The sequence below is a fragment of the Salvelinus fontinalis genome, chromosome 11 (genome assembly GCF_029448725.1).
Source record: "Salvelinus fontinalis isolate EN_2023a chromosome 11, ASM2944872v1, whole genome shotgun sequence".
NCBI lineage: Eukaryota > Metazoa > Chordata > Actinopteri > Salmoniformes > Salmonidae > Salvelinus > Salvelinus fontinalis.
Window position 1 is genome coordinate 16,361,234 of NC_074675.1, and position 26,151 is coordinate 16,387,384.

The 26,151-nt window shown below is 43.0% G+C and overlaps 1 protein-coding gene across 1 annotated transcript in view; it reads right to left on the minus strand.

Annotated features, from left to right (window-relative positions):
- The window catches only part of LOC129865169 (neuroepithelial cell-transforming gene 1 protein-like), a 35,519-nt gene extending 22,554 nt beyond the window's left edge, over positions 1-12,965 (minus strand). Inside the window, exon 1 of the mRNA XM_055937689.1 lies at positions 12,703-12,965. Within this exon, the coding sequence (XP_055793664.1) occupies positions 12,703-12,845 (143 nt within the window). The 5' untranslated portion in view covers positions 12,846-12,965. The remainder of the gene's footprint in view (positions 1-12,702) is intronic.
- Between the last annotated feature and the right edge of the window lie 13,186 nt (positions 12,966-26,151).

Sequence of the window (26,151 nt, forward strand, 5' to 3'; positions counted from 1 at the left end):
AAGAACATAGGGAGTTCAGACAAGTCAAACAGGAAGAAAAATATAGGACTAAAGGTGGAAAGTATATTATAGGGAATAAGGGCAAGGATAAAGAGAGGGATGGGAGAGCAAAGTAAATAAGAAAAGAAAATTAAGGAAAGCTTTGACTATGTACAGACTCAGTGAGCATAGCTTTGCTATTGAGAGGCCGCTGTAGGCAGACCTGGCTCTCAGGAGAAGACAGGCTATGTGCACACCGCCCACAAAATGAGGTGGAAACTGAGCTGCACTTCCTAACCTCCTACCAACTATAGAGACACATATTTCCCCCCAGATTACACAGACCCACAAAGAATTCGAAAAGAAATCCAATTTTGATAAACTCCCATCTCTATTGGGTGAAATATCCCAGGTATGCCATCACAGCAGCAAGATGTGTGACCTGTTGCCACACGGGCAAGCAGTGAATACAAACACCATTGTAAATACAACTAATATTTATGTTTATTTATTTGCACATCGTTACAATACCGTATATAGCCATAATATGACATTTGAAATGTCTCTATTCCTTTGGAACTTTTATGAGCGTAATGTTCATTATTTGTTCACTTTACTTGTGTTTATTATCTATTTCACTTGCGTTGGCAATGTAAACATATGTTCACCATGCCAATAAATCCCTTTGAATTGAGCGATAGAGAGACGTGGGCAGAAGAGAGAATTGTGTCTGTGTGGCACTGGCGGTGTCAAAGGTCACTACACGTGGTCAGCAGACACCACACTCCTCCACCATTTTACATCATGAGGACTGTGGTCAGTGACAGTCATGGCAGAGACCATACAGCCATTGTGAGCGACAGACCTACGACAAGCAGTGCTGCTCCTACATGAGTCAAGCAGTAAAAAAGAATCACTTTCTACAGAACCACAGCCTGATCTGGATGATCGGTTTGACTCTATATTCAACGGGACGCACCATAACGTGGGGAAAAGGAGGGAGAGGTCAGTTACTGGATCTGCTGTGGCCTGGAGGTGAGGAGGAGGGTTACGACGACTCAAGGAGAACGCCTTTGGGTGTGTGTATTAATGTGTACATTATTCCAAATCTCATTAAATATGACAATGCGCCAGGATGTGAAACAAATCTGAAGAGACACCAGTAATAAGTAGCCTAATAGGTCTATCAACAGTTTGCTATGAGAACGTCTCTGTTCAGTAAGACGTTCCTGTCCAATAGACATCCCAGTGAGATCTGGCAGCCTACGAGCTCATAAAGTGAGGTGATGCTTTATGTTATTCTATGTTCTGGGAACCGGTGTGTTCCGTAGACACCAGGAACACTGAGGTATGTGAGGAGATGTATGAAGCGATGCTGCGGCAACCTGGGTGGTTCACTGCTGTCTGCCTGGTGGTGGTGTCTGAGGAATGCAACCGGGCTTCATAGGAACACCAGAATATCACAGTAGTTCCCTCAGGAGAAGCCAAGGGACGGCCCGAGCAGGGCTATTTCTCAGACAGTGGTCAAAACATGCAGGGAATGGAGGCCTGAGCCACGGGGTGTGTGTACAACAACACACATATCACCCCCAGTCCTGTCCCTCATTCTCCCGCTGTCTCATCACTCTAAACAAACACAGTAAAAAGGTACATTATGTAATAATGCAGAATAGAACGGCTGTAGAGCTCCTTTAATGCAGAAAATAATTCCACCCAGAGACTGGGAAAGGTGTTTCCTAGAAGGATTTAGGTCTAATCTTGTGATGTTTTTGAAGGTTCTTCCTCTTTGATGCACACTTTGTACATCTTTCATGGCATTTACTGTATCATCCTAGAGTGATTAGGCCAGCATTGCTTTAACTCACATTTCTGACCCACACACCAGATAACAGTCACACCTGACCATAGCCTAAATCGATTATTTCAGATGCTGTAATGTTGATGGGATGTAATGTTGTTTAGAGGGTAAAACAAATAGAAAAATACCTTATTTAACTAGGCAAGTCAGTTAAGAACAAATTCCTATTTACAATGACTGCCTACACCGGCCAAATCCGGACGATGCTGGGCCAATTGTGCGCCGCCCTATGGGACTCCCAATCACGGCCGATTGTGATACAGCCTGGATTCGATCCAGGGTGTCTGTAGTGACGCCTCAAGCACTGAGACGCAGAGCCTTAGACCGCTGGGCCACTCGGGAGCCTGGGTCATTCAAATGAAGAAACATCCCAATGACAAAACAAATTATTATTTTAGACATGATTTCCTTGTATCTGACCTTACCTGTGTGGGCCGGATGTTTACAGATGCTGACCTGCTTAAAAACAGAGATAGCCTAGCAATGTGGTGCACTTGATAGACTTCTCTATCATAAAAACCCCCCGGACTGTGCATGCCTGAAGGTAATTTACTCTGAACTCTTTACCTGGGGCAAGAGACAGTTTTTCCCCAGGTGAAGAAAACTCATGAGAAATACTGGAGGAGTGGAGGTTGGGGGAGTGGGAGGTGGGGTGGTTGGAATCCGTTTTACATATAGTAACCTGGCAAACAAAGGCAGGGTCTAGTATGATGCCTTTCCACTGACTCACAGCACATACAGCTCTCACACACTGGCACAGTGAGAGTGGCCTTTGCCCCCGGGCTGCCTGCTATGACCAAATGAATACGAAGTGACATCAATCACGTATGCATAAAAAGGCCCCATGCAACAGCACAATGGCTGGTATCAGCTTTCTAAACAGCTCATTGTGGGGGAAATGTGACATTGGATACAGGTGAATGCTATTGTTAAAGGGTCTAAAAACTATAGATGGTTTTACAATCTAGGTTTGTATGACATTATAGAGTTAGTTAGTGACCATTCTGCTCCAGTCAGTAATTCAGAACATTACTGACCATTCTGCTCCCACGACACCTGTCCATTGTAAATAGGGGACAAAGGTCGGTCCCTGGGGCTTGTGATTGGACGTCACAGGCAGGGGTATGATTCTTACTCAGAGGTAGACCTATCCGTTACACACTTCTGTGGGTGAATAACACCCGAATAGGCTGGAAGCAAGTAACAGTCAGAAAATTTTGACATAATTGGGGCTGAAGGACAGCGAATAACGATTGAGACAGGAACACGCAGCTCAATAATCACAAAGGTAACATTCAATCACACACTTATTTCCTAGTAGTCCAAAATCCACTGAGCAACACTCTCCTTGTTTTCCTGCAGGGTTGGCTATTAGGGTCATATTTATAGTCACAGTTTCCCATGTTTTCCCAACAGTGGACAGGGGACTTTTGGCACAAAGCATGGAAAGCCTACCAGTGTGCCACTTGCCAACATAAACTTTCTCAGCACTGATCACCCCAAAATAAAAATGGACTTTTGGCTCTATCAGTCTGCTGTCTGTCTGAAATGATAAGTCTTATTTAAAAGCCTGGGGAAATTCACGAAGACTATTTTTGTCATAAAGCGTATACTCAAAACAGGAAAGGTTAAAAAAGTATAAACAAATCAAGTATTTTCTTCCTTCCAAGATGTGGAACAGTAGAGGTTGGACTCGGAAGGGAACACTATCTTTATGAGAGTTTGAACAAGAAGTGCAAAGTCCCTTCATGAGACATCATATGCTGTTCTGTAGGCCAGGGAGATATGCAGAATTCTATAAAAAATATCTGTGTATAACGTAAAACACCAAATAATGCATGCAGAGCAGAATTAGGCAGATACCCGCTAATGATCAAAATCCAGAAAAGAGCCGACCAATTCGACAACCACCTAAATGGAAATAGATGTCCCAAACCTTTCATAACAAAGCCATCACCTACAGAGAGATGAACCTAGAGAAGAGTCCCCTAAGCAAGCTGGTCCTGGGGCTCTGTTCACAAACACAAACAGACCCCACAAAGCAACAGAGTTAGACCCAACCAAATCACGAGAAAAAAAAGTGATTATTATTTGACACATTGGAAACTACTAACAAAAAAACTGAGCAAACAAGATGCTATTGGGCCCTAAACAGAGAGTACACAGTGGCAGAATACCTGACCACTGTGACTGACCCTAAATTAAGGAAAGCTTTGACAGACTCAGAGAGCATAGCCTTGCTATTGAGAGGCCGCCGTAGGCAGACCTGGCTCTCAAGAGAAAACAGGCTATGTGCACACTGCCCACAAAAATGATGTGGAAACTGAGCTGCACTTCCTAACCTCCTGCCAAACGTATGACCATATTAGAGACAGATATTTCCCTCAGATTACGCAGGCCCACAGAGAATTTGAAAACAAATCCAATTTTGATAAACTCCCATGTCTTATCTATTGGGTGAAATAGCACAGTGTGCCATCACAGCAGGAATATCTGTGACCTGTTGCGACAAGAAAAGGGCAACCAGTGAAGAACAAACACCATTGTAAATACAAACCATATTTATGTTTATTATTTTCCCTTCTGTACTTTAACTATTTTCCCAGCATTACAACACTATATACAGCCATAGTATGACATTTGAAATGTCTCCATTCCTTTGGAACTTCTGAGAGTATCGTTTACGGTTTATTATCTATTTCACTTGCTTTGGCAATGTCAACATACGTTTCCCTTGCCAATAAAGCCCTTTGAATTTAATTGATAGGAAAAGTCTAAACGGTATACCTGGGACGTCCCAACTCTGACAAACTGTCATACTGGCTTTTACCCCCAGACCATCAGGCTGCTCAACAGCCACTAGGCAGCTAGCTACCTGCTACCCCTGTCCCCCGGACTTCTTTCCCCTTTATGGATATTCTACCCCCAATGGACATTTATCATTGCTGCAGTGTAAATATGTAATGTATATAGTATTATTTTTTATATTACTGTTTCATTCACTCTTACCCTTCCCACTCAGTTGTACATGTGTATATACACTGCTCAAAAAAATAAAGGGAACACTTAAACAACACAATGTAACTCCAAGTCAATCACACTTCTGTGAATTCAAACTGTCCACTTAGGAAGCAACACTGATTGACAATAAATTTCACATGCTGTTGTGCAAATGGAATAGACAAAAGGTGGAAATTATAGGCAATTAGCAAGACATCCCCAATAAAAGGAGTGATTCTGCAGGTGGTGACCACAGGCCACTTCTCAGTTCCTATGCTTCCTGGCTGATGTTTTGGTCACTTTTGAATGCTGGCGGTGCTCTCACTCTAGTGGTAGCATGAGACGGAGTCTACAACCCACACAAGTGGCTCAGGTAGTGCAGCTCATCCAGGATGGCACATCAATGCGAGCTGTGGCAAGAAGGTTTGCTGTGTCTGTCAGCGTAGTGTCCAGAGCATGGAGGCGCAACCAGGAGACAGGCCAGTACATCAGGAGACGTGGAAGAGGCCGTAGGAGGGCAACAACCCAGCAGCAGGACCGCTACCTCCGCCTTTGAGCAGGAGGAGCACTGCCAGAGCCCTGCAAAAGGACCTCCAGCAGGCCACAAATGTGCATGTGTCAGCATATGGTCTCACAAGGGCTCTGAGGATCTCATCTCGGTACCTAATGGCAGTCAGGCTACTTCTGGCGAGCACATGGAGGGCTGTGCGGCCCCACAAAGAAATGCCACACCATACTGACCCACCGACAAACCGGTCATGCTGGAGGATGTTGCAGGCAGCAGAACGTTCTCCACGGCGGCTCCAGACACTGTCACGTCTGTCACATGTGCTCATGTGCTCAGTGTGAACCTGCTTTCATCTGTGAAGAGCACAGGGCGCCAGTGGCGAATTTGCCAATATTGGTGTTCTCTGGCAAATGCCAAACGTCCTCCACGGTGTTGGGCTGTAAGAACAACCCCCACCTGTGGACGCCGGGCCCTCATACCACCCTCATGGAGTCTGTTTCTGACCGTTTGAGCAGACACATGCACATTCGTGGCCTGCTGGAGGTTGTTTTGCAGGGCTCTGGCAGTGCTCCTCCTGCTCAAAGGCGGAGGTAGCGGTCCTCCTGCTGGGTTGTTGCCCTCCTACGGCCTCCTCCACGTCTCCTGATGTACTGGCCTGTCTCCTGGTTGCGCCTCCATGCTCTGGACACTACGCTGACAGACACAGCAAACCTTCTTGCCACAGCTCGCATTGATGTGCCATCCTGGATGAGCTGCACTACCTGAGCCACTTGTGTGGGTTGTAGACTCCATCTCATGCTACCACTAGAGTGAGAGCACCGCCAGCATTCAAAAGTGACCAAAACATCAGCCAGGAAGCATAGGAACTGAGAAGTGGCCTGTGGTCACCACCTGCAGAATCACTCCTTTATTGGGGGTGTCTTGCTAATTGCCTATAATTTCCACCTTTTGTCTATTCCATTTGCACAACAGCATGTGAAATTTATTGTCAATCAGTGTTGCTTCCTAAGTGGACAGTTTGATTTCACAGAAGTGTGATTGACTTGGAGTTACATTGTGTTGTTTAAGTGTTCCCTTTATTTTTTTGAGCAGTGTATTATTATATCATCATCTTTATTTTGTTTCAACTGTATTATTTTTATTTATCTTTTATTTGACCTGCACTGTTGGAGCACGGCACATTAGATTTTCACTTTACATCTGCGTCCCTATACATGTGACTAATAAACTCCATGTATCTATCATCCATCAAACGCCCATCAAACGCCCACACCAACTGTTATTCATGGATCCTTGATTAATTTGTTGGTATTTACTGCCACCTTGTGGTCAACTAGGGTGCATTACAGTATTGCAGCAAACTGTCCGTAGGACACAATTACTTGCAGTACTAGCTATCTGTAGCCGACTGTCTGTGTAAAAGTTCACAATTATGGCATGTGCTGACGCAAATGGATGATTAGGTCCCGACGGGAACATGCAAAAGTAACCAGCTAAAACAGTTTTCCAAGGACTTGGAATATGCAACCAGCACTCCATTCTAGCTGCAATATAAGTTTGTATGCTTGTTAACAGGCTTTAAGAACTATAGCCAAAATAACTAGCAAGGTAGCGATGTACCTAATAATATATTCTTTAAAATGATCTAGCTAACTGTGACATAGCTACACAGCTAACAAACTTTAGGAGAACATTCACTTAAGAGTCTCATTAAGTCATTAGCGAAACGTTTTCATAGGAATATTCCAATGATGTGTCAAACAGAATTTACCCAGAACGTGGTTACCATGTTCTCCGAATGTTCAATATTGATGTTCAATACAAGTTTCATTGGAACATTGCACAAATATTAGGAGAATATAGAGGGTTAGGATAATATTACATCAACGTTACACAGAAAATGGTTGCCAGAATATAAGATAAAACGACAACACCAGTAGAAATTCAGTTTTTAGAGCTGAAAGATCAGATGTTGTTGCACAACGATTTAAAAGGTGCAATTTGCATTAACGCCTCGGCCATTTCGTGGTTGCTAAAAAATTGTAGTTTGCCTAATTTCAGTTTGTGACAAAACAAGCAAAATATAGTGAAATACAGTATATTTTCAATAACCAAAAATATTGTATTTTCAGCTGGTGTACAAAACCGAAATGAAAAACGCGAAGCATAGAAATAACACACATAAAAACATATTTACCGCATTCAATGAGAGTGACAGATCTATAAATCAAATCAAAGTTTATTTGTCACGTGCGCTGAATACAACAGGTAGACCTTGCAGTGAAATGCTTACTTACAGGCTCTAACCAATAGTGCAAAATAGGTAGTAGAGAGAACAGTCTATGACTGGGGTCTTTGACAATTTTTAGGACCTTCCTCTATAACTCACATTTCTACGTGAATTTGGCCAGGTCACCCAATAAAAGTGACATATTGCAGCTTTAAGTCAGTGAGTCATAGTTTTAGTCAAAGTATGATACATGTGAGCATGAAGTGATAAATCAGAACTGCACACTTCGTGCAAATCCATGTGAATGTGTGGTCTATGTCATACAAAATATTTTCAGTCTAAGTTTCCTTTCACGGCTGGGTTTTATATGACTGTTACCACCAGTGGCGACCTGTCATTCAGGGCAGGTGGGGAAGAGCCTGTTATGCATGTTATTTTTGGTATTAATAAGTGTCACATATCAGTTAGCAAACAATGTATGAAAACAGTTTTTTTTTTTAAATCATTGAGTTAATGAAGCAGCATACAAACTTGGTCTCTTTTTTACTTTCTTGAGTAAGGCAGCTCCAAAATGCAGGCGTTTCAGGCTAGCTCAGTGCTTTCTGTGGTGCTGGGCCAGAGGAAAATACGGAGCGTAGGGGTCGGTAATGTTCTCTAGTTGCGCCATGATTAGCTCAGTGTTCTGTCACTCATGAGGACAATCTACAAGGAGAGCTTGACAATTCAAGTCCCTTGGGTGCTGCAATAGTTACATTAGAAGTGCCCATCCAAGAAGGCTCAAGGTCATTGGCCACAGATAAAATAACATCAAATCCCATTATATGTACAGTAGCTTTGATTGGACTGATGTCAACATCTTACTTTCAAAATCTTCATCATCATGAATCAAGTCGACAATCTACTGGCAAATCCTTTTCAATCCTTGTCATATGAAGACAAATTATAAAAAGAAATGACAGATAAACGTAACGTGGCTCATCGGCCATAAACATTACACAACAAGTTGGAAATCGCAAATTCAACAATGAGTGATTTGGAAGGAATCAGTGGCTAATTTCAAGCATTGCAAAGCAATCACTAGCCTATTGTTATGTGGAGTGGATGTGCGGTCCAAGTTTAGGTTTAAGGGTATTTTTTCACAGCTTAAAATGATAAACATTAAACATAGGCCATGCTGTCAATCCAGCATTACTTCTGCCGCTTGCAAAACAACTGGAAACTCAGAACTGGGAAATCCCAGAATTCAATAAGTTCAAGACAACTGGGAACTCTGAAAAAAAATTGGCTCCGACTGGGAAAATACATTTTGAAGGGTCATCCAACTCAGAATTACAAGTCGGGAACTCGGGGCTCTTTCTAGAGCTCCGACCTGAAGACCACTAACATGACTCAACTTTGTTTTTCCCCACCTAGAGTTTCCAGTTGTCTTGAAAGCGCCATAAAACCAGAAGAATGCCAGACGTTGATGACAAAATTAGCCCAAGAAGGACCGCCGTGCCACCTTCCTGTTCCAAGTGAGCACAGCACAAGGTGAGTCCAAAAATGAATTGTCTACTGCTGCATAAATTATGTAATATGTCAGGGAGATATGTAATCATTGAATATTGTAAGAGCTTTCATTGTTTTATTTATACTACAGTTCTGACTTGGTGTACAGGGAGAATACTTTAAGATCAGCCTATGTTCTGAATTCTGTCACCGTACACTCAGGCTCCAGAGTGGCTCAGCGGTCAAGGCACTGCATCTCAGTACAAGAGGCGTCACTACAGTCCCTGGTTCGAATCCAGGCTGTATCACTTCCGGACGTGATCGGGAGTCCCATAGGGCGGCGCACAATTGGCACAGAGTCGTCTGAATTTGTTCTTAACTGTTTTAGCTAATTAAATAAAAGGTTAAATAAAATAAAACACTTTGAAAGTGCTGAACAAATAGTTATATTGACAATGTCCATTCTAGCTCATTAATGTCTGAATCAAAATGACAGATTGCCTCTTATCCACATTTGTTTCAGCAAGTCAGTCATATTAGCTATGAATTTTTTTAAAGGCAGTAAATGAGGTTGAACTATTTCGCTGCCAGACAACTCTCCACTGATATCCAGGTGTAACAGGGATAAGGTGTTGGGACTCTGCTGTTGGGACAGCTTTATGTAAGCCATAACAGTTTGTGGGCACCGTTTGTCACCGTTATAGTCCAATTAATGTATTGTTTAGTGTTGTGTATGCTTTGCTGGCATGAAAAACATTTTTTCTTTTTTGTAGAGGTTGCCCCACCAAGATTTACATGCTAAAATGGCCACTGGTTACCACCCACCAGCATGGCATTGCTTATTAAAATCAGAAACAGCTGCAAAGTTACTCCTCTTCACGATAGATGAGCCAAACAACTGTGTGTGCACTTGGCCGAAGGAACCATGGAGCAAATTAAAAATAGAGGGTGCAAACATATGTTATTGCACCTACACTTAAAAAAAAAATATATTTGATAATTTATCAATTGTCACTTTTTATTTGATAGTGTGTGTAATATATATTCACACACATATATACAGTTTACATACACCTTAGCCAAATACATTGAAACACAGTTTCACAATTCCTGACATTTAATCCTAGTAAACATTCCCTGTCTTAGGTCAGTTAGGACCACCACTTTATTTTAAGAATGTGAAATGTCAGAATAATAGTAGAGAGAATGATTGATTTCAGCTTTTATTTCTTTCATCACATTCCCAGTGGGCCAGAAGTTTACATACACTCAATTAGTATTTGGTAGCATTGCCTTTAAATTGTTTAACTTGGGTCAAACACTTTGGGTAGCCTTCCACAAGCTTCCAACAATAAGTTGGGTGAATTTTGGCCCATTCCTCCTGACAGAGCTGGTCTAACTGAGTCAGGTTTGTAGGCCTTCTTGCTCACACACGCTTTTTCAGTTCTGCCCACAAATGTTCTATGGGATTGAGGTCAGGGCTTTGTGATGGCCACTCCAATACCATGACTTTGTTGTCCTTAAGACATTTTGTCACAACTTTGGAAGTATGCTTGGGGTCATTGTCCATTTGGAAGACCCATTTGCGACCAAGCTTTAACTTCCCGACTGATGTCTTGAGATGTTGCATGAACATATCCATATAATTTTCCTACCTCATGATGCCATCTATGTTGAAGTGCACCAGTCCCTCCTGCAGCAAAGCACATCCACAACACGATGCTGCCACCCTCGTGCTTCACGGTTGGGATGGTGTTCTTAGGCTTGCAAGCCTCCCCCTTTTTCCTCCAAACATAATGATGGTCATTATGGCCAAACAGTTCTATTTTTGTTTCATCAGACCAGAGAACATTTCTCCAAAAAGTACAATCTTTGTCCCCATGTGCAGTTGCCCTTACCACACCATGTGCACCTTACAAATAAAGGTTAAATAAATAAAATAAATAAATAAAAAATAATAAATAAATAAAAAAGTTGCAAACCGTAGTCTGGCTTTTTTATGGCGGTTTTGGAGCAGTGGCTTCTTCCTTGCTGATCGGGCTTTCAGGTTATGTCGACATAGGACTCGTTATACTGTGGATATAGATCCTTTGTACCCGTTTCCTTCAGCATCTTCATAAAGGTCCTTTGCTGTTGTTCTGGGATGGATTTGCACTTTTCGCACCAAAGTACGTTCGTCTCTAGGAGACAGAACGCGTCTCCTTCCTGAGCAGTATGACGGCTGCGTGGTCCCATGGTGTTTATACTTGCGTACTATTGTTTGTACAGATGAACGTGGTACCTTCAGGCATTTGGAAATTGCTCCCAAGGATGAACCAGACTTGTGGAGGTCTACAATTTTTTTTGTCTGAGTCTTGGCTGATTTCTTTTGATTTTCCCATGATGTCAAGCAAAGAAGCACTGAGCTTGAAGGTAGGCCTTCAAATACATCCACAGGTACACCTCCAATTGACTCAAATTATGTCAATTAGCCTATCTAAAGCCATGACATTTTATGGAATTTTCCAAGCTGTTTAAAAGGCACAGTCAACTTAGTGTATGTAAACTTCTGACCCACTGGAGTTGTGATACAGTGAATTATAAATGTAATTATCTGTCTGTAAACAATTGTTGGAAAAATTACTTGTGTCATGCACAAAGTAGATGTCCTAACCGACTTGCCAAAACTATAGTTTAACAAGGAATTTGTGGAGTGGTTGAAAAACGAGTTTTAATGACTTCAACCTAAGTGTATGCAAACTTCCGACTTCAACTGTATATATGACAATTTTATAATTGCGTGTTATGACAGCATTTAGCAAAACAGCTCCCCCTTCGCGACGAAATGAATGGATTTATGGAAGATGACAAAGCTTTAGAGTTAACACTAAATGGCGAAGTCAAAGATAGGCCAGTGGTTTCCATCTGTGGTGAAGTTTTCCATAAATTAATATATATGACAAATCCAACAAAACCAGCCATAGGGGGGGGGGTTGTTATATAAGCAATAAGGCCTGAGGAGGTGTGGTAAGGGCTAGTTCTTAGGCACAATGCAATGCGGAGTGCCTGGATACAGCCCCAAGCCGTGGTATATTGGCCATATAACACAAACCCCCGAGCTGCCTTATTGCTATTATAAACTGGTTACCAACTTAATTAGAGCAGTAAAAATATATGTTTTGGTATACGATCTGATTCATACCCATGGTATACGGTCTGATATACCACAGCTGTCAGCCAATCAGCATTCAGGGCTCGAACCACCAGTTTATAATAAGATATTGAAACGTGTCTAGAACATTAATAAGGGAATGTTCTACTAACTCTAACACCAAAACAAATGCATATTGGTTCTCAGGAGGTTTTTGCAAACATACGTAGCATGTTCCTGTAACTGTACACTTACACATCAGAGGAACATTACACGTAACATGAAAACGTCCCCTCTCCCTAGATTTGTTAGCTGGGATGTGTAACAATGACTACGTGCTCGAACTATAACGTCAGCCAACCACATGCTAGCCATTGAAATAAACATTCAACTGACGTTACAGAACGTAACATTAGCTATCTAAATAATGTTAACACCATAGAAATAGTTTACACATTTATAGTCGTTTCATAGCGTGCATTCAATAGTTCAGGCAGCGTTTGTCTCACCTTGATTTGGTATTGTTATTGCTCTCGCCGGACGTCTCATCATCGATGGAGAACTTCCTCTTCTTGTTTGCCTTTCTCTTCGGTCTGTCATTCTGTTTCTCTGGTATCGGACTTTGGACCTGTGCTTCATTGGTTTCCTCCATTTGAAATGCAGAACCAGAAATCAATGTTGAATGTGAGAATAATAGCTAACTATTTATTAAAAAATAATAAGAACAGTAGACGGATGTTTGAAATTCTTTGAATATGGCGGATATCCGAACAATGACCAATAAGGAAAGATCTGAGGTTCTAGTTGCTAGGATATATGGTTAAATGGGCGGGTCATACCGTAAACAGACGACTCTGGGCGGGGCCAGCCCCTCTAATAACAATTGGGAATGCTGTGTAGTACAATGAACTCGCTTCTGCACAAAACAACAACCCGTTGACACAATTTTCCTGTTATGTTAAGCATTCAAAATGTAACGATTACTTTGGGTTGTCAGGGAAAATGGATGGAGTAAAACGTTTCTTTTCTTTAGGAATGTAGTGAAGTAAAAGTAAAAGTTTAATACAAATATTAAAGTCAAGTACAGATTCCCCAAAAACTTCTTAAGTAGTGCTTTAAAGTACACACACACACACACACACACACACACACACACACACACACACACACACACACACACACACACACACACACACACACACACACACACAGTGGCTTGATATGTCCCCCAAATAATTTCAACCATAAAGTATTTATTGCTGAATTTCAATGCATAGTTGGCAAACCGCTCCAAATATAGAGGGCAAACAGCTATTGCGTGCATGCATTGAAAGGTCCAGGCATCAGAAGTCATGGCGGCAGTTCACAGCTGTTGGTCACGTTCCAGTAGGCGGTCTGTCCGTAGCGGAACGCCCCCTGTCCTGGTGCTGTTACTGTGACTGCAGTCTCCAGCAGGGCCGAGAGAGTGAGGGGCTCACACAGTTCACTGCACTGATCTTTGACCTCAGTGCTCTGGGTCAGATCTAGGGCAGTACCTAGACACAGACACACACAAAATATTTATATCATCGTAATCATCATCATCACCAAAATCAATGTCTTGTGCATGTCATGAAGTACCTTCTTTTTTTAAACTTAAAGAAAATAATATTTATTACAAAAAACAAAAGGAAGGGGTAACATTAAAGTATTAGAACATGAAGGACAAACAATACAGGATCAAGACACTATCAAACATGTATCAGTCTTTCCGCAACAGAGCCATCCTTATGTGTGAGGGTGCATGTGCATGATAGTGATATAAAATACATGTCATAGTTTCCTTTTTCATGATCACAATCTTGTGAAACCCGAACCCTCCAAGATCACCCCACAGTTCCCCAATAGCTGTCCCTCAACCATTCGAGACCCCTCCCACAGTCTCCCCGGAAGATAAAAAAAAAATAATAATAATAATTCCATTCCCCACCCCCAAGAACCCCCCAATGCACCAACAACCAAGAGAATGAACTAAAGAGAAAAAAGGAAAAAACTGAAGAAAACAGCAAACAACAATGCAAAAAAAAATCAAAAATAATAATACTTTTAAAACAAAGTACATCAAGGACAACTGAAATCATAACAGCAATGCCAACTGTATATGTTTGTGTGCATGTCTGGCACTATTACATGTATGTGTGTGTTCTTGTATGTGTATATTTGAATGAGAGTGTGTGTATATGCATGTGTACAAACACCTGCACGGCATCAGTCTCAGGCAAACCGGCATTAGTTGTAAAAACACTGCCACTTAGTGTCATTCAAATGTACTTTTATCATGTTTTATTTAGATTTCTTCCCCCCTTTATCTTTTGAGACCATCATTCTCTCTCTCACACAGCAACTCCACTCCCACTTGTCTCCAATTCCACATACCAACCCCAGCTTCCCTCAGCCCATCACATCTATCTCTTCTGGCCACCCACTTCGTGTTTCTACACAACACATATCTTTCAACTATGCTATGATGTTTAACGTACAATTTCAATCTATCTAATCGAATAGAATCTACAGATTGCGTGTTGAAGATAAATACTTTTACTAAGAGTATTAGTATATTAGTAATTAACTGACCTGGTCTCTCCAGATCTCCTAACAGTACTATTTCTAGGGTCAATTTTAGATCAATGCTATGCATTTTCAGCCATCCCTGAACGTGAGACCAGAAACAGGCTACCTGAGGGCAATACCAAAATTCTGTATCCTCACAACAAAATCAGCAGAGCTTCGATGATTTTATGCCCCAAATATTCAACATTTTGTTGGTGGCAAGAATTCTATATAATAATTTTAGTTGAAAAGCACAAAGTTTTGAATCTTGCGTTATTTTATATATCAACTCATACACCCTGTACCATGGAATCGGTACATCAAAAATCTCTTACCAACTATTTTGCAATCTGTATGGCACAGTTGTCAACATCCTGGTCCTCAAATGAAACTGGTATACTTTCCTATTTATGCTATTTTTATTCCTCCGCCAGTTTTGATCCTTTATATTGGGCAGACAGACCAGTTCCCTACCTCCCCCCGCTGCCACCCGCCTCCTCCATTTTTGGGGCAATGCTGTAATCAATTAGTTGTACTCTTGGATTGACCAGACCTTCCCGTACAATTCTGATAACTCCATGAAGAACATAACTCTACCATTACAATTTACAATATCATTTAAGAACAAAATACCATTTTCAAACATCTTTCCCATAAATACAGGTATTTTATCAACCAGCACATTTGAGTTCAGCCATTTTTGTTGTAATATTTGTTCTATCTTTTCAGGGGGATGAAATTGAAATTGTATCCAGCTCTGCAATGCAATGAAATACCTTCTTGCCAGTTGTCCCTGTCTGAAAACGTTGACCTATCCTCAGAGAACTGCACACAGAGACTCGTTTGCACCCATGATGGAGCTCTGTGGGACCACAAAGTACTGCCATTCATCAACATCCCTAACTATACATGGTAATGGAGAGAAATATGATGTTTCAAATGATTTGTGACAACAACTCAAGACCACTCAACACTTTCCCTGCACACCCACCTGCTGCTCCGCTTGCTGCCATCTCTTCTCATCCCAGATGGCAATTTAAGAGGATGTTTCAGAGGAGGCAAACCACTCTGACGACCCCGGATGGCTTCAAGCCTCTGAGGGAACAGCCAATGGATCAATTTAAGAGCATTCAATATTGAAGATTTCCACATTACTCTTGGTTTATGATCAGTCAGGCTTGGGGGTTCTGCTCAACATCACATGATTTTTTAAATGACCTCTTACCTTGTCGGGGGCGGGGGGGTTGCCTACCAGGTATTTGGTGGGGCTGTCACCCTCCTTCAGGTTATGGAGGTCAGGCAGGGGGTTGTTGGCTATGAGTAAGGCTGTCCTGTCCAGGTTGGCCTCCGAGGCCTTGAACATGAGCGCCACTCGATTCTTATGGCGGCTAGACTTCCCTTGCCCCTGAACCTCCAGCAGCTTCTGACACTCCATCCTGTCATTAAACGCCTGAGAGACAGAGAGAGAGAGAGAGAGAAAGGGAGAGAGAGAAAGAAAGAGAGAGCGGAAATCTAATCTAAGCAAGTATCTAGAAATCTACTTGCTGGTTTTTCATTCATGACTGTTTTTATAGACAACAGAGTTTGCATTGGTTGAATGTCTTATAAAGATGACACAGGTCATGGTTGGTAACGGTGTGTGGCATTGTGACAGGATGTGTTCTGTGTGTAGTATCAGGGAAACCTTGATCACTGAGGGCCCGCCAATGGCTGTCTCCATTATAGCCAGTTTGGACTCAGACTCCTCCCTAAGAATGTTCCAGATCTCTTTGGAATCAAGGACTGTTACAGACATATTGAAAATATGTCAAACGTCATCGACTTCAACACACAATACTGCTCATTAGTACTGTAGTCTGCCTACTGTTGTCTGCCTACTGTATCAAGGATAGCAGCAATGTAGCAAAACCCAGATACAGATACAAATGTGATGGTTGGTATTGTGTTTCAGAGCATGAACGCGGTCATATATTTGCATTATTAGAATGACTCTCTCACCTTTTGCTTTCTGATAGATCTCACGGGCCTTTGGAGCAATAATCTCATCCTTATTCACTGGCTGGAGGAAAGCCTTATTCCCTAAAGCCCTGTAAATCAATGCATGGGCAATCTCACTACAGCCAATTCATATTGCAAACAATAAGCATTATAATAACAAAATCAAATCATTTATCAAATAAAACCGTACTTTTTAGCCTGCATGGAGAATTTAAAAACAAGTTGCTACAATGAGAATACTGACATTGTGATTCAGAGGCTTAAGTGAAAGCAGTTCCATCATATTTAGAATGCAACAGGTCTTTGGGTGATGTCATAGTGTACTGTAGAACTGTAGAACTGTAATGTAGAACTTTGCACTGTTGCTGAAACACCCCCAAAGTTGTATGTTGTGACATCGAACCAATAATATGCTAGGTTGAAGATACCCAGGTTAGGAGGATTTCTAATATCCTATAAAGCTTTGCGTAAATGTGGAAGATTTCTAAACAAACAGACAAACAGCAATGCTAGTTATCAACTAGAATAAACATGAATCTGTTTAATTTCAAAGCTTACGCACATGAATACAACTTGTCCTTACCTATTTTGTCTTCAACCTAGCCAATACGGGCTCCACAGGAGGCTGGTTAGGGGAGGATGGCTCATAATACCACAGGTTTGATGTGTTTCAAACCATTCATTCTATTCCAGCAATTACAATGAGACTGTCCTCCCCAATTAGGGTACCACCAGCCGCCTGTGAAAAGCTTACCTATGGGTTTTGAAACACCCATACAATCAGGAGATAGGTAACACACTGGGAGCATTGATGTCTGTTTGCATTTGACTCATATAAGACCATCAAGGGGAAAGGAAAAGAGTACTACTGCAGTGCCCTATGCCTAGGGCAACGGGAAAGATGCAAGGATAACTAGGCCTTATTAAAACCCCATTGGTTTGTGGGAAATAGCTCATTACGGAATAATGGCAGGTTTTAAAATAATGATATGAGTTGAAATTACATAGTATCTCAGCTAATAATCATGTACACAGAATGACCTCTGGTCAAATCTGTTCCTCTGTAGCATTTGAATGTGGAGGCACTTATTTTTCTTTTTTTGCCTCCTCCTCTTCCTCTCCCAGTTCAACTGCATTCTCTGGGATGGTCTCCAAGTTCAACTCCATGATCATGTTAATACTACAATGCTAACTACCATCAATGCCATCTCCCTATCCACAACACCTTTATCTACACCTAACAACACACTAAATGAATAGATACCGGTTGTGCACTGCATGTCTTGTCAGACCCGGAGAGTGACATGGTAACACAGGCGACAGGGACACTGAGCAGAGATAAGATGAACTTCCACAACTTTACAATCTTACTGAAAACATCAGGCTTCCTCGGAACTCATTCATCCACATTACAGAACAGGAACTTTCCTGGTTTAAGATTCTGTACTCAGTTGACTTCTGTGGTTCTGTGCAGTGTCTGGTACAAGTCCTGCAATAAAATGCCTTTCCTGTTTGCATTATCATGTTACAAAGTAAGTGTTGGATTGTGTCAAGTGCTTCTAGACATAACAGTGATTCAATCTGTGATGGTATTATGAAATGGCTTGTTATGATCCCTTGAGCTCTGATAAGTTCTATACATAGCAGAGCAGGGTTATATAGTTCACATGCAGGTGTATAACCACAGACACAAATATAATAACATACACACAGGAAAAGGTGAGATATCAATTCAGTTTAATTGAACATTTATTCAATAAGTACTTTAAAACTGTCCTACTGGAAATGAGCGCCCGTCCAACTCATTTCGATTCCAGGATCTGTAGAGCAGACCCTGTGACACGTACAATATGAACATTCATCCAATTCATTTCCTTGCTGCTTGACTGTAGAGTTGACATGTAGACATCGTGAAGACATTGAGGCATTGATCCCCAGTCATTATAACCGATTTCAAATGGTGCTAGAAGGCTGTAAGGGGCTCTAAACACCAGAAGAAATCAGTCATCCTTTAAAGGGGAGAGAGAGAGAGGATGGCTCCAGTAGACTGATTGACACTACCAGAGGCTCAGTGCTGTTGTCCTGTCCCCAAGAACACTGATTTCAAATGGTGCTAGACACTGGGAACATTAATCTAAACCACCATGTGAAACCAGCCTCTGGGGGAAGACTTTCCCTGCCGGACAATAGGGATGCAGTGGACGCGCAGCAGTAGCAAAGATTTTGGAGGATACTTTGCTTATTTCTCTTTGGCCGTAATGACAAGTAGAAACTCTGTGCAGCAGTTGTGACATGGATGACAAGTAGATTTACAAAGACAGTCCACTCATTTCGCTCAGGATTTTTATGATTAACCTTACCAAAACACCAACACAATAAGTATCAGAATAAAGTCATCTGTCAGTACAGAAAGTGATCGTGACAGTGCTTTGCTTTTGCCGGAAGTCATTCTGATGAATGTCGTTGCCATGGTAGCCCAGCTATGAGGACAGCTGATGGGTGACATCATCCTCCACACTTCAGACACTACCCCTCTTAACAGAAGAGCTGTGAAGAAGAACTGCAGTAACCTTATACAAACAATATCATATCTTTAGATATTATTCTCTTCACATCAACATAAAGAAAATATAACACATTACAATATTAGACAGTATAGGACAATGATACAATTTTGTATGCACAATTCATTACAACAATCATTATCTATCAACAACTGTAAGAAATACGTAACAACTATTTGGTTGTGACAACATCTAACCAGTCTACTAGTCTTCTATTCTGGAACTCATCCAACGAACAAGAACACAATGTTACTCACCTACCCACCTAACAGTTGTTCTCAAAGCTCAGCAGCCGCTCTGCCTGCCAAGGGTCCTGCGAAAACACATAGAAACACCACATGACCACAGAGCGTGTGAGTGCGTGTGAGTGTGTGTGTTTGGGCAAACACTCCACATCCATGAGTAACCAAACAAACTACTCTCACAGCCACTAAACACTAGCCGTGTTATCTTACCCGTTTTACAGTGCTTGCCTCATAGCCTTACAATAGCTTCCTTATTGTGTCCTGCTTACTGTACCTGTCCTGCAGGTATCTATGAACACGGTAGGGCACGGGCTGCTGTCCATGTGACAGGGTACCTCCCCAAACCCTATTTCTATTTACAATGGGGCTAGTGTTGACGATGACATCATGACCACATGTAACAGTATAACTTTAAACCATCCCCTCGCCCCGACACGGGCGCGAACCAGGGACCCTCTGCACACATCAACAACGGTCGCCCACGAAGCACAGTCGTTACCCATCGCTCCACAAAAGCCGCGGCCCTTGCAAAGCAAGGGGCAACACTACTTAAGTCTCAGAGCAAGTGACGTAACTGATTGAAATGCTACTAGCGCGCACCCGCTAACTAGCTAGCCATTTCACATCCGTTACACACACACACACACACACACACACACGTGTTTCACATAGGGCATGGCAGGCAGCACACACACCTGTGTATCCCACCTGATCTTCATCATATCCCATTCAGGTGGAGGAATGTACAGTGAGTGAACAGATCGCAGCTGGGGTGTTCAGTGTCGGAGAAAACGACTGGGACACAAAGAGCTCTGTGCTGTGTGATAATGAGAACCGGGCCAAAACACTTACGTAACCATGGTGTCGCCATGACAACACAGCTTAATAGCAGATGATCCCAGAGGTTCTCACAGTCAATCACAGGTGTCTCAATGCTGGGTGTTGGATGACCTATAATGGCCATATAGCATAGTGTATGTCAGAGCATGTTGTAAAGAAAGAAAACACAGTTGGATGGAACAGTATCATCACCACGTGACACTTTTCTACAATCCTGCCTTTGGACACCAGGGGGCAGCATAACATCTCATAAACCACACAATACGTAGTCACCCACCAGCACCAGTCCGTGGCATGGTAGGGGAGAGGAAAGAGAGAAGCCAACCTCAAACCTAACAACAACAACACCCTGTGGGATGAATGAATAAGTAAGGGACACATTTCATCTCTACCGCTCCCTTTCTCTCCCCCCATGTGAAAGGAGCCCTTGTGGAGCGTTGGCCGTTGCGCTCTCCCAGGAAGTGACATGCAGAGACAGAGACTCCCACACACCGGCCCGGCAGGCCCTAGCTGCCGCGGGTGACGGTGATGTCATTCAGGGTTTCAAAAAGATCAAGAGAGATCAAGAAAGAGAGAGAGTGACGGTGGTGTGTTTATATAACAGCCTGGGGGGTGGTGGGGTCATTTTCCTGAAAATGATATGAGATTCCTTTTTCAGGGAGAGGCCGGCCTATTCCTATGCTGGGTAGACTAGCATCTTTCTTTTGTCCAAACTTGTATGGGCACATCTGCCTTGCGGAGCACCTATTTCATGAGATTAGACTTAATCTTATACACATCCAAAAAAGTGACAGAAGGTTATTAATTTGTTAGTTTCAGAAAAGGGTGGAAACAGTGTGTGCTGCACGTCGTCCACTCTGAGTTCCAAACACACATAAACGCCTCCCACGAGGAGGAGACAGACAGACGGAGCTGTCTGTGGTCAAGGTGCATAAGAGGAGGATGAATGATGAAAGGAGATGGGGTATGATGGAGGGTTGACACTGGTGGACAGGATGTTCTCATCATTACACAGGAAGAATTACTCACTGCTAGTATGATAATCAGACGACAAGGTTACCCCTCCTGCCGGATATGGCATTACTTACCTACGGTTTGTGTGTGTGTGTGTGTGTGTGTGTGTGTGTGTGTGTGTGTGTGTGTGTGTGTGTGTGTGTGTGTGTGTGTGTGTGTGTGTGTGTGTGTGTGGTGTGTGTGCGTGTGTGTGCGTGTGTGTGTGTGTGTGTGTGTGTGTGTGTGTGTGTCGATACGTGTGGGAGGGTAAAGGGACTATGAATCATCAGTCAGAGCATCTTTCCCACCTTCATGACAACACATCTAATATAATGCAAATCAGTCATTTGATAAATGTGAACTGTTCTGATGGGACTCACTATAGCGGAATAGAGAGGACACACTGCTGAGGTGTTAAAACAGTGAGTCATCCAGAGCTTTATGAGGCCTGATGACTGACTCCTCTCTAAGTTCTCCTGTCTTCAACAGGCAGCACGTCAAACCCCTCTATCCCCCTGGGACTACACCATCACTGACCTGAGCGTATCCTTCATTCCCGTAAAGATAGCATCTGAGCCATTATATTGACATAACTGTTCCAGGAACTGTGTAGCGGAATGCAGTGCTGAAGAGGCTCAAGGAGTGACTGGCATTTCATCAGAGACAGTGATTAATAGCGTCAGACTACTGATTAATACCTTCAGACTACTGATTAATATCGTCAGACTACTGATTAATACCGTCAGACTACTGATTAATACCTTCAGACTACTGATTAATACCTTCAGACTACTGATTAATACCTTCAGACTACTGATTAATACCTTCAGACTACTGATTAATACCTTCCCTCCTAGTCTTTTCAGAACCCCTGGAAACTCTGGCTTAAGTCCCTTAATTGGATTCCTGATCAAGAAAGTCAATGGAAAGTCAATGGGAGAAGCTAAAGGAGGAGGTTGCACCTTGAAACAGATCTTTCATGATAGGGTACACAGCCAACATGCACAGGTGTCCATGATGTGAATATTGAGTGTGTGTGTGTGTTTCTGTGTATGCGTGTGCACGCGTGTTAATGTGCGTAGGATGTTACAAAACAAGAGTCCCAACTGAGTAATGATAATGAAGGAGACTGCAGCCCCGTCAAAGCCCCTGTGCTGTACAGTATGTGAACCGTGACAGATGACGCCACACGTTCAGAACAGATGTGGTGATAAGGCATTCAACTGGATGATGGGGCCATTCTCTGAGGGCCATTCCTGGAGTTAACCAATAAAGACCCTCCATTACTGGATAAGTGTCTCTGTCAGAATCTCTTTCCAGATAATGTGGTTAAGCCTAGCGTGTATCGCTGGGCTCATGTGTGTGTTAATGTGCATTAGCGCGCGAGCGCTAGCTGCGCTATGGGTTCATGCATGGGCCATGCAGAGCAATAGGCTGTACTGATGGCAAGTATTAACCCCTTGTGTGTTTGGAGCTATGCTAATGGAAGATCAGTCTGATGGAGGGAGAACAGAACAGAACATCCATCATGGTTGTGGAGTAAGTGGGGGCTTTTAATCAAATACTATCTAACAAGCATCTACGCAGTAAGCTAGGAATACAGTACAGTGCCAGACACTTGAATGCCACATATACACATGAAAATAAGCCCACGTCATAAGACACGATTTAAGAGTTCCTGGCTTTTCAGAACACAAACAAGGCAGGCTGACGTTTCTCCATAACCCTCCAAAGTATTTTTCCACTGTCAGAGAAAAAAAGGACAATAACAAGTGTGTCTCCTAGCTTTCTAGAGAATCTTAAACATCTGGCTTTGTTTGGATCCAGTTCCGGGAACGGGACGAACTTTGGTCCACTTTCTGTGCCACTGCAAGCCGGGAGGACACGTCTTTCACGGAAACAGATAAACAATCTTAACAGCCTAATTGGAGGAGGGTTAAAAAATAACTCTTGTTTTTCTGCGGATAAGACTGAAAGGCTCTGGAAATGTGCGAGAGGGAAAAACAGAGGCTCTCTTCACCTCCGGCTCATGAAGAGGCTGCCAGGAAGCCAGAGAGAGAGGGGGGGGGGGGGGGGGGGGGGCAGGCAGAGTTAGCCCAAGCCAGGCAGAGGGAGTGTGTTGTGGGGCTCTGGGTGACGTGTGTGACGGCAGGGTGAGTCACTAAACCCGGATGACGGGTGGTAGCAGAGATTATGAGGCAGTCAGGGCTGCTGTGATCAGCCTCCTGTTTATCTCCACACCTCCCAACTGACAGGGTGTGTGTTTGTGTGTGTGTATTGCAAGAGAGGGTTAAGGGGGAACCATCCCCATCCTTGGAATTAAGCTGAGACAAAACTCACACATTTTGACAAAGTGGTTCACGTTTACAGTAAACCAATTATACACAGATGTGCTATCGTAATTTGATCACTGTGTTGTCACAGAGAATTTTGCAATGCAGCAGGTAATGCAAATTGTAGTGTATTCAAGGTTTAAAAAGGCTTCTTTTTGTCATTTCCACTTCAAATTGTCAGACTTAATAAAAACATTTTTTTTTTATGAATCAACCCCTACAAAAATGTCCATTAATTACAATCCACATAATAATTCACATTTCCTGTTGCTGCAGGATTATTTTTCAGTACATTCTTAGTCTCTGACAAACATCTACCGCAGCAAACTGAGGACTGTTCTTTTCTTACTAAAGCCCTTAAAATCCATTTGAGACGGGACACATTTGCTTTTAATTTTGACACAGTTCTCTGCAGCCCACAAACACTGAGTCACAACAACACTCAAATGTCAGGAAGCAGAATGTCTGTCAACATGGCGGCAAATAACAAAAACTCCACACACACACAGATGCACACACACACACACAGACGCACACACACGCAAACACACACAGACGCACACACACACACGCACGCGCACGCACACAGACGCGCACACACACAGACGCGCACACACACACGCACACACACACACACAGACGCGCACACACACAGACGCGCGCACACACACACACACACACACACACACACACACACACACACACACACACACACACACAGACGCGCACACACACAGACGCGCACACACACAGACGCGCACACACACAGATGTGCACACACACACACACACACACACACACACACACACAGACGCGCACACACACAGACGCGCACACACACAGACGCGCACACACACACGCGCACACACACACACACACACACACACACACACACACACACACACACACACACACACACACACACACACACACACACACACACACACACACACACACACACACACAGTCCAAAAAAAAATGACCGCAGGCGGACTCCCTGTTGGCCCATCGCCAAGGCAACTTCCCAAAAAGAGAGCTCCTTTTTACCGTAAACTAATTTTCCAGGAAACCCCAGCCAGCTTCAACAGCAGCCCCGCTATGACTGTACAACATTGTTTATCAAGAGAGAAATCTTCAAGTTCAGACATCTGATAGTACTGTGTAGGCGTGTGTTTGAGTGAGTGGGGAATGGTTGATGATTAGGCTAGAACTTTATGTCATGGTCTCCAGAGAAGAATATATAATTTCTCTATCGTTGGATATGCAGATAGAATATGAGCCAACTATTTCTGACCCCCCCCCTCCCCACCTCCTCTCTCTCAGGTGAATGCCAGCACCATAGCGGTTCTCCTCAAAGACGCCCAGTGTTTGCTTGCTGGCTCACGGCCAGTCCAAAGGCCTCCGAGTCTGAGCACTTCTCTCTTCCACCTCTAGAATCAACGACAGTACATCTGAAGAGCATTCCTCAGGCTCCTCTCCCACCCTACAAATCAACGGCTACAGGAAGGTTTTGATCTCTGCCCGCCTCAATATCTAAAGGTTCAATCACTCTGTGTCGCAGTGCCACGAGAGAGAGAGAGAGAGAGAGAGAGAGAGAGAGAGAGAGAGAGAGAGAGAGAGAAAGAAAGAAAGAAGAGACTAGCCATAGGTGTAAGAATATCCACGTCCCAGAATGTTCTTTTTCCTGCGTATATGTACGTGGCTCCCAGTATATGATAAGCTTTGTCATAATATCATTTTTATCTGATTATTCAGTTTTTAGTGCACTATAAGGACCTTATAGGGCCACTCCTCTACTGGTCATTAGAGTACACAGGTAGTGTGATGCAGGTAATCTCAGCAAAAAAAGAAACATCCTCTCACTATCAACTGCATTTACTTTCAGCAAACTTAACATGTAAATATTTGTATGAACATAACAAGATTCAACACCTGAGACAAACTGAACAAGCTCAAAAGACATGTGACTAACAGAAATTGAATAATTTGTCCCTGAACAAAGGGGGGGTTCAGAATCAAAAGTGACTGTCAGTATCTGGTGTGGCCACCAGCTGCATTAAGTAATGCAGTGCATCTCCTCCTCACAGACTGCACCAGATTTGCCAGTTCTTGCTGTGAGATGTTACCCCACTCTTCTACTAAGGCACCTGCAAGTTCCCGGTCATTTCTGGGGGAACACTGACATTCCTGTCTTGCAGGAAATCACACACAGAACGAGCAGTATGGCTGGTGGCATTGTCATGCTGGAGGGTCATGTCAGGATGAGCCTGCAGGAAGGGTAACACATGAGGGAGGAGGATGTCTTCCTTGTAACGCACAGCGTTGAGATTGCCTGCAATGACAACAAGATTAGTCCGATGATGCTGTGACACACCGCCCCAGACCATGATGAACCC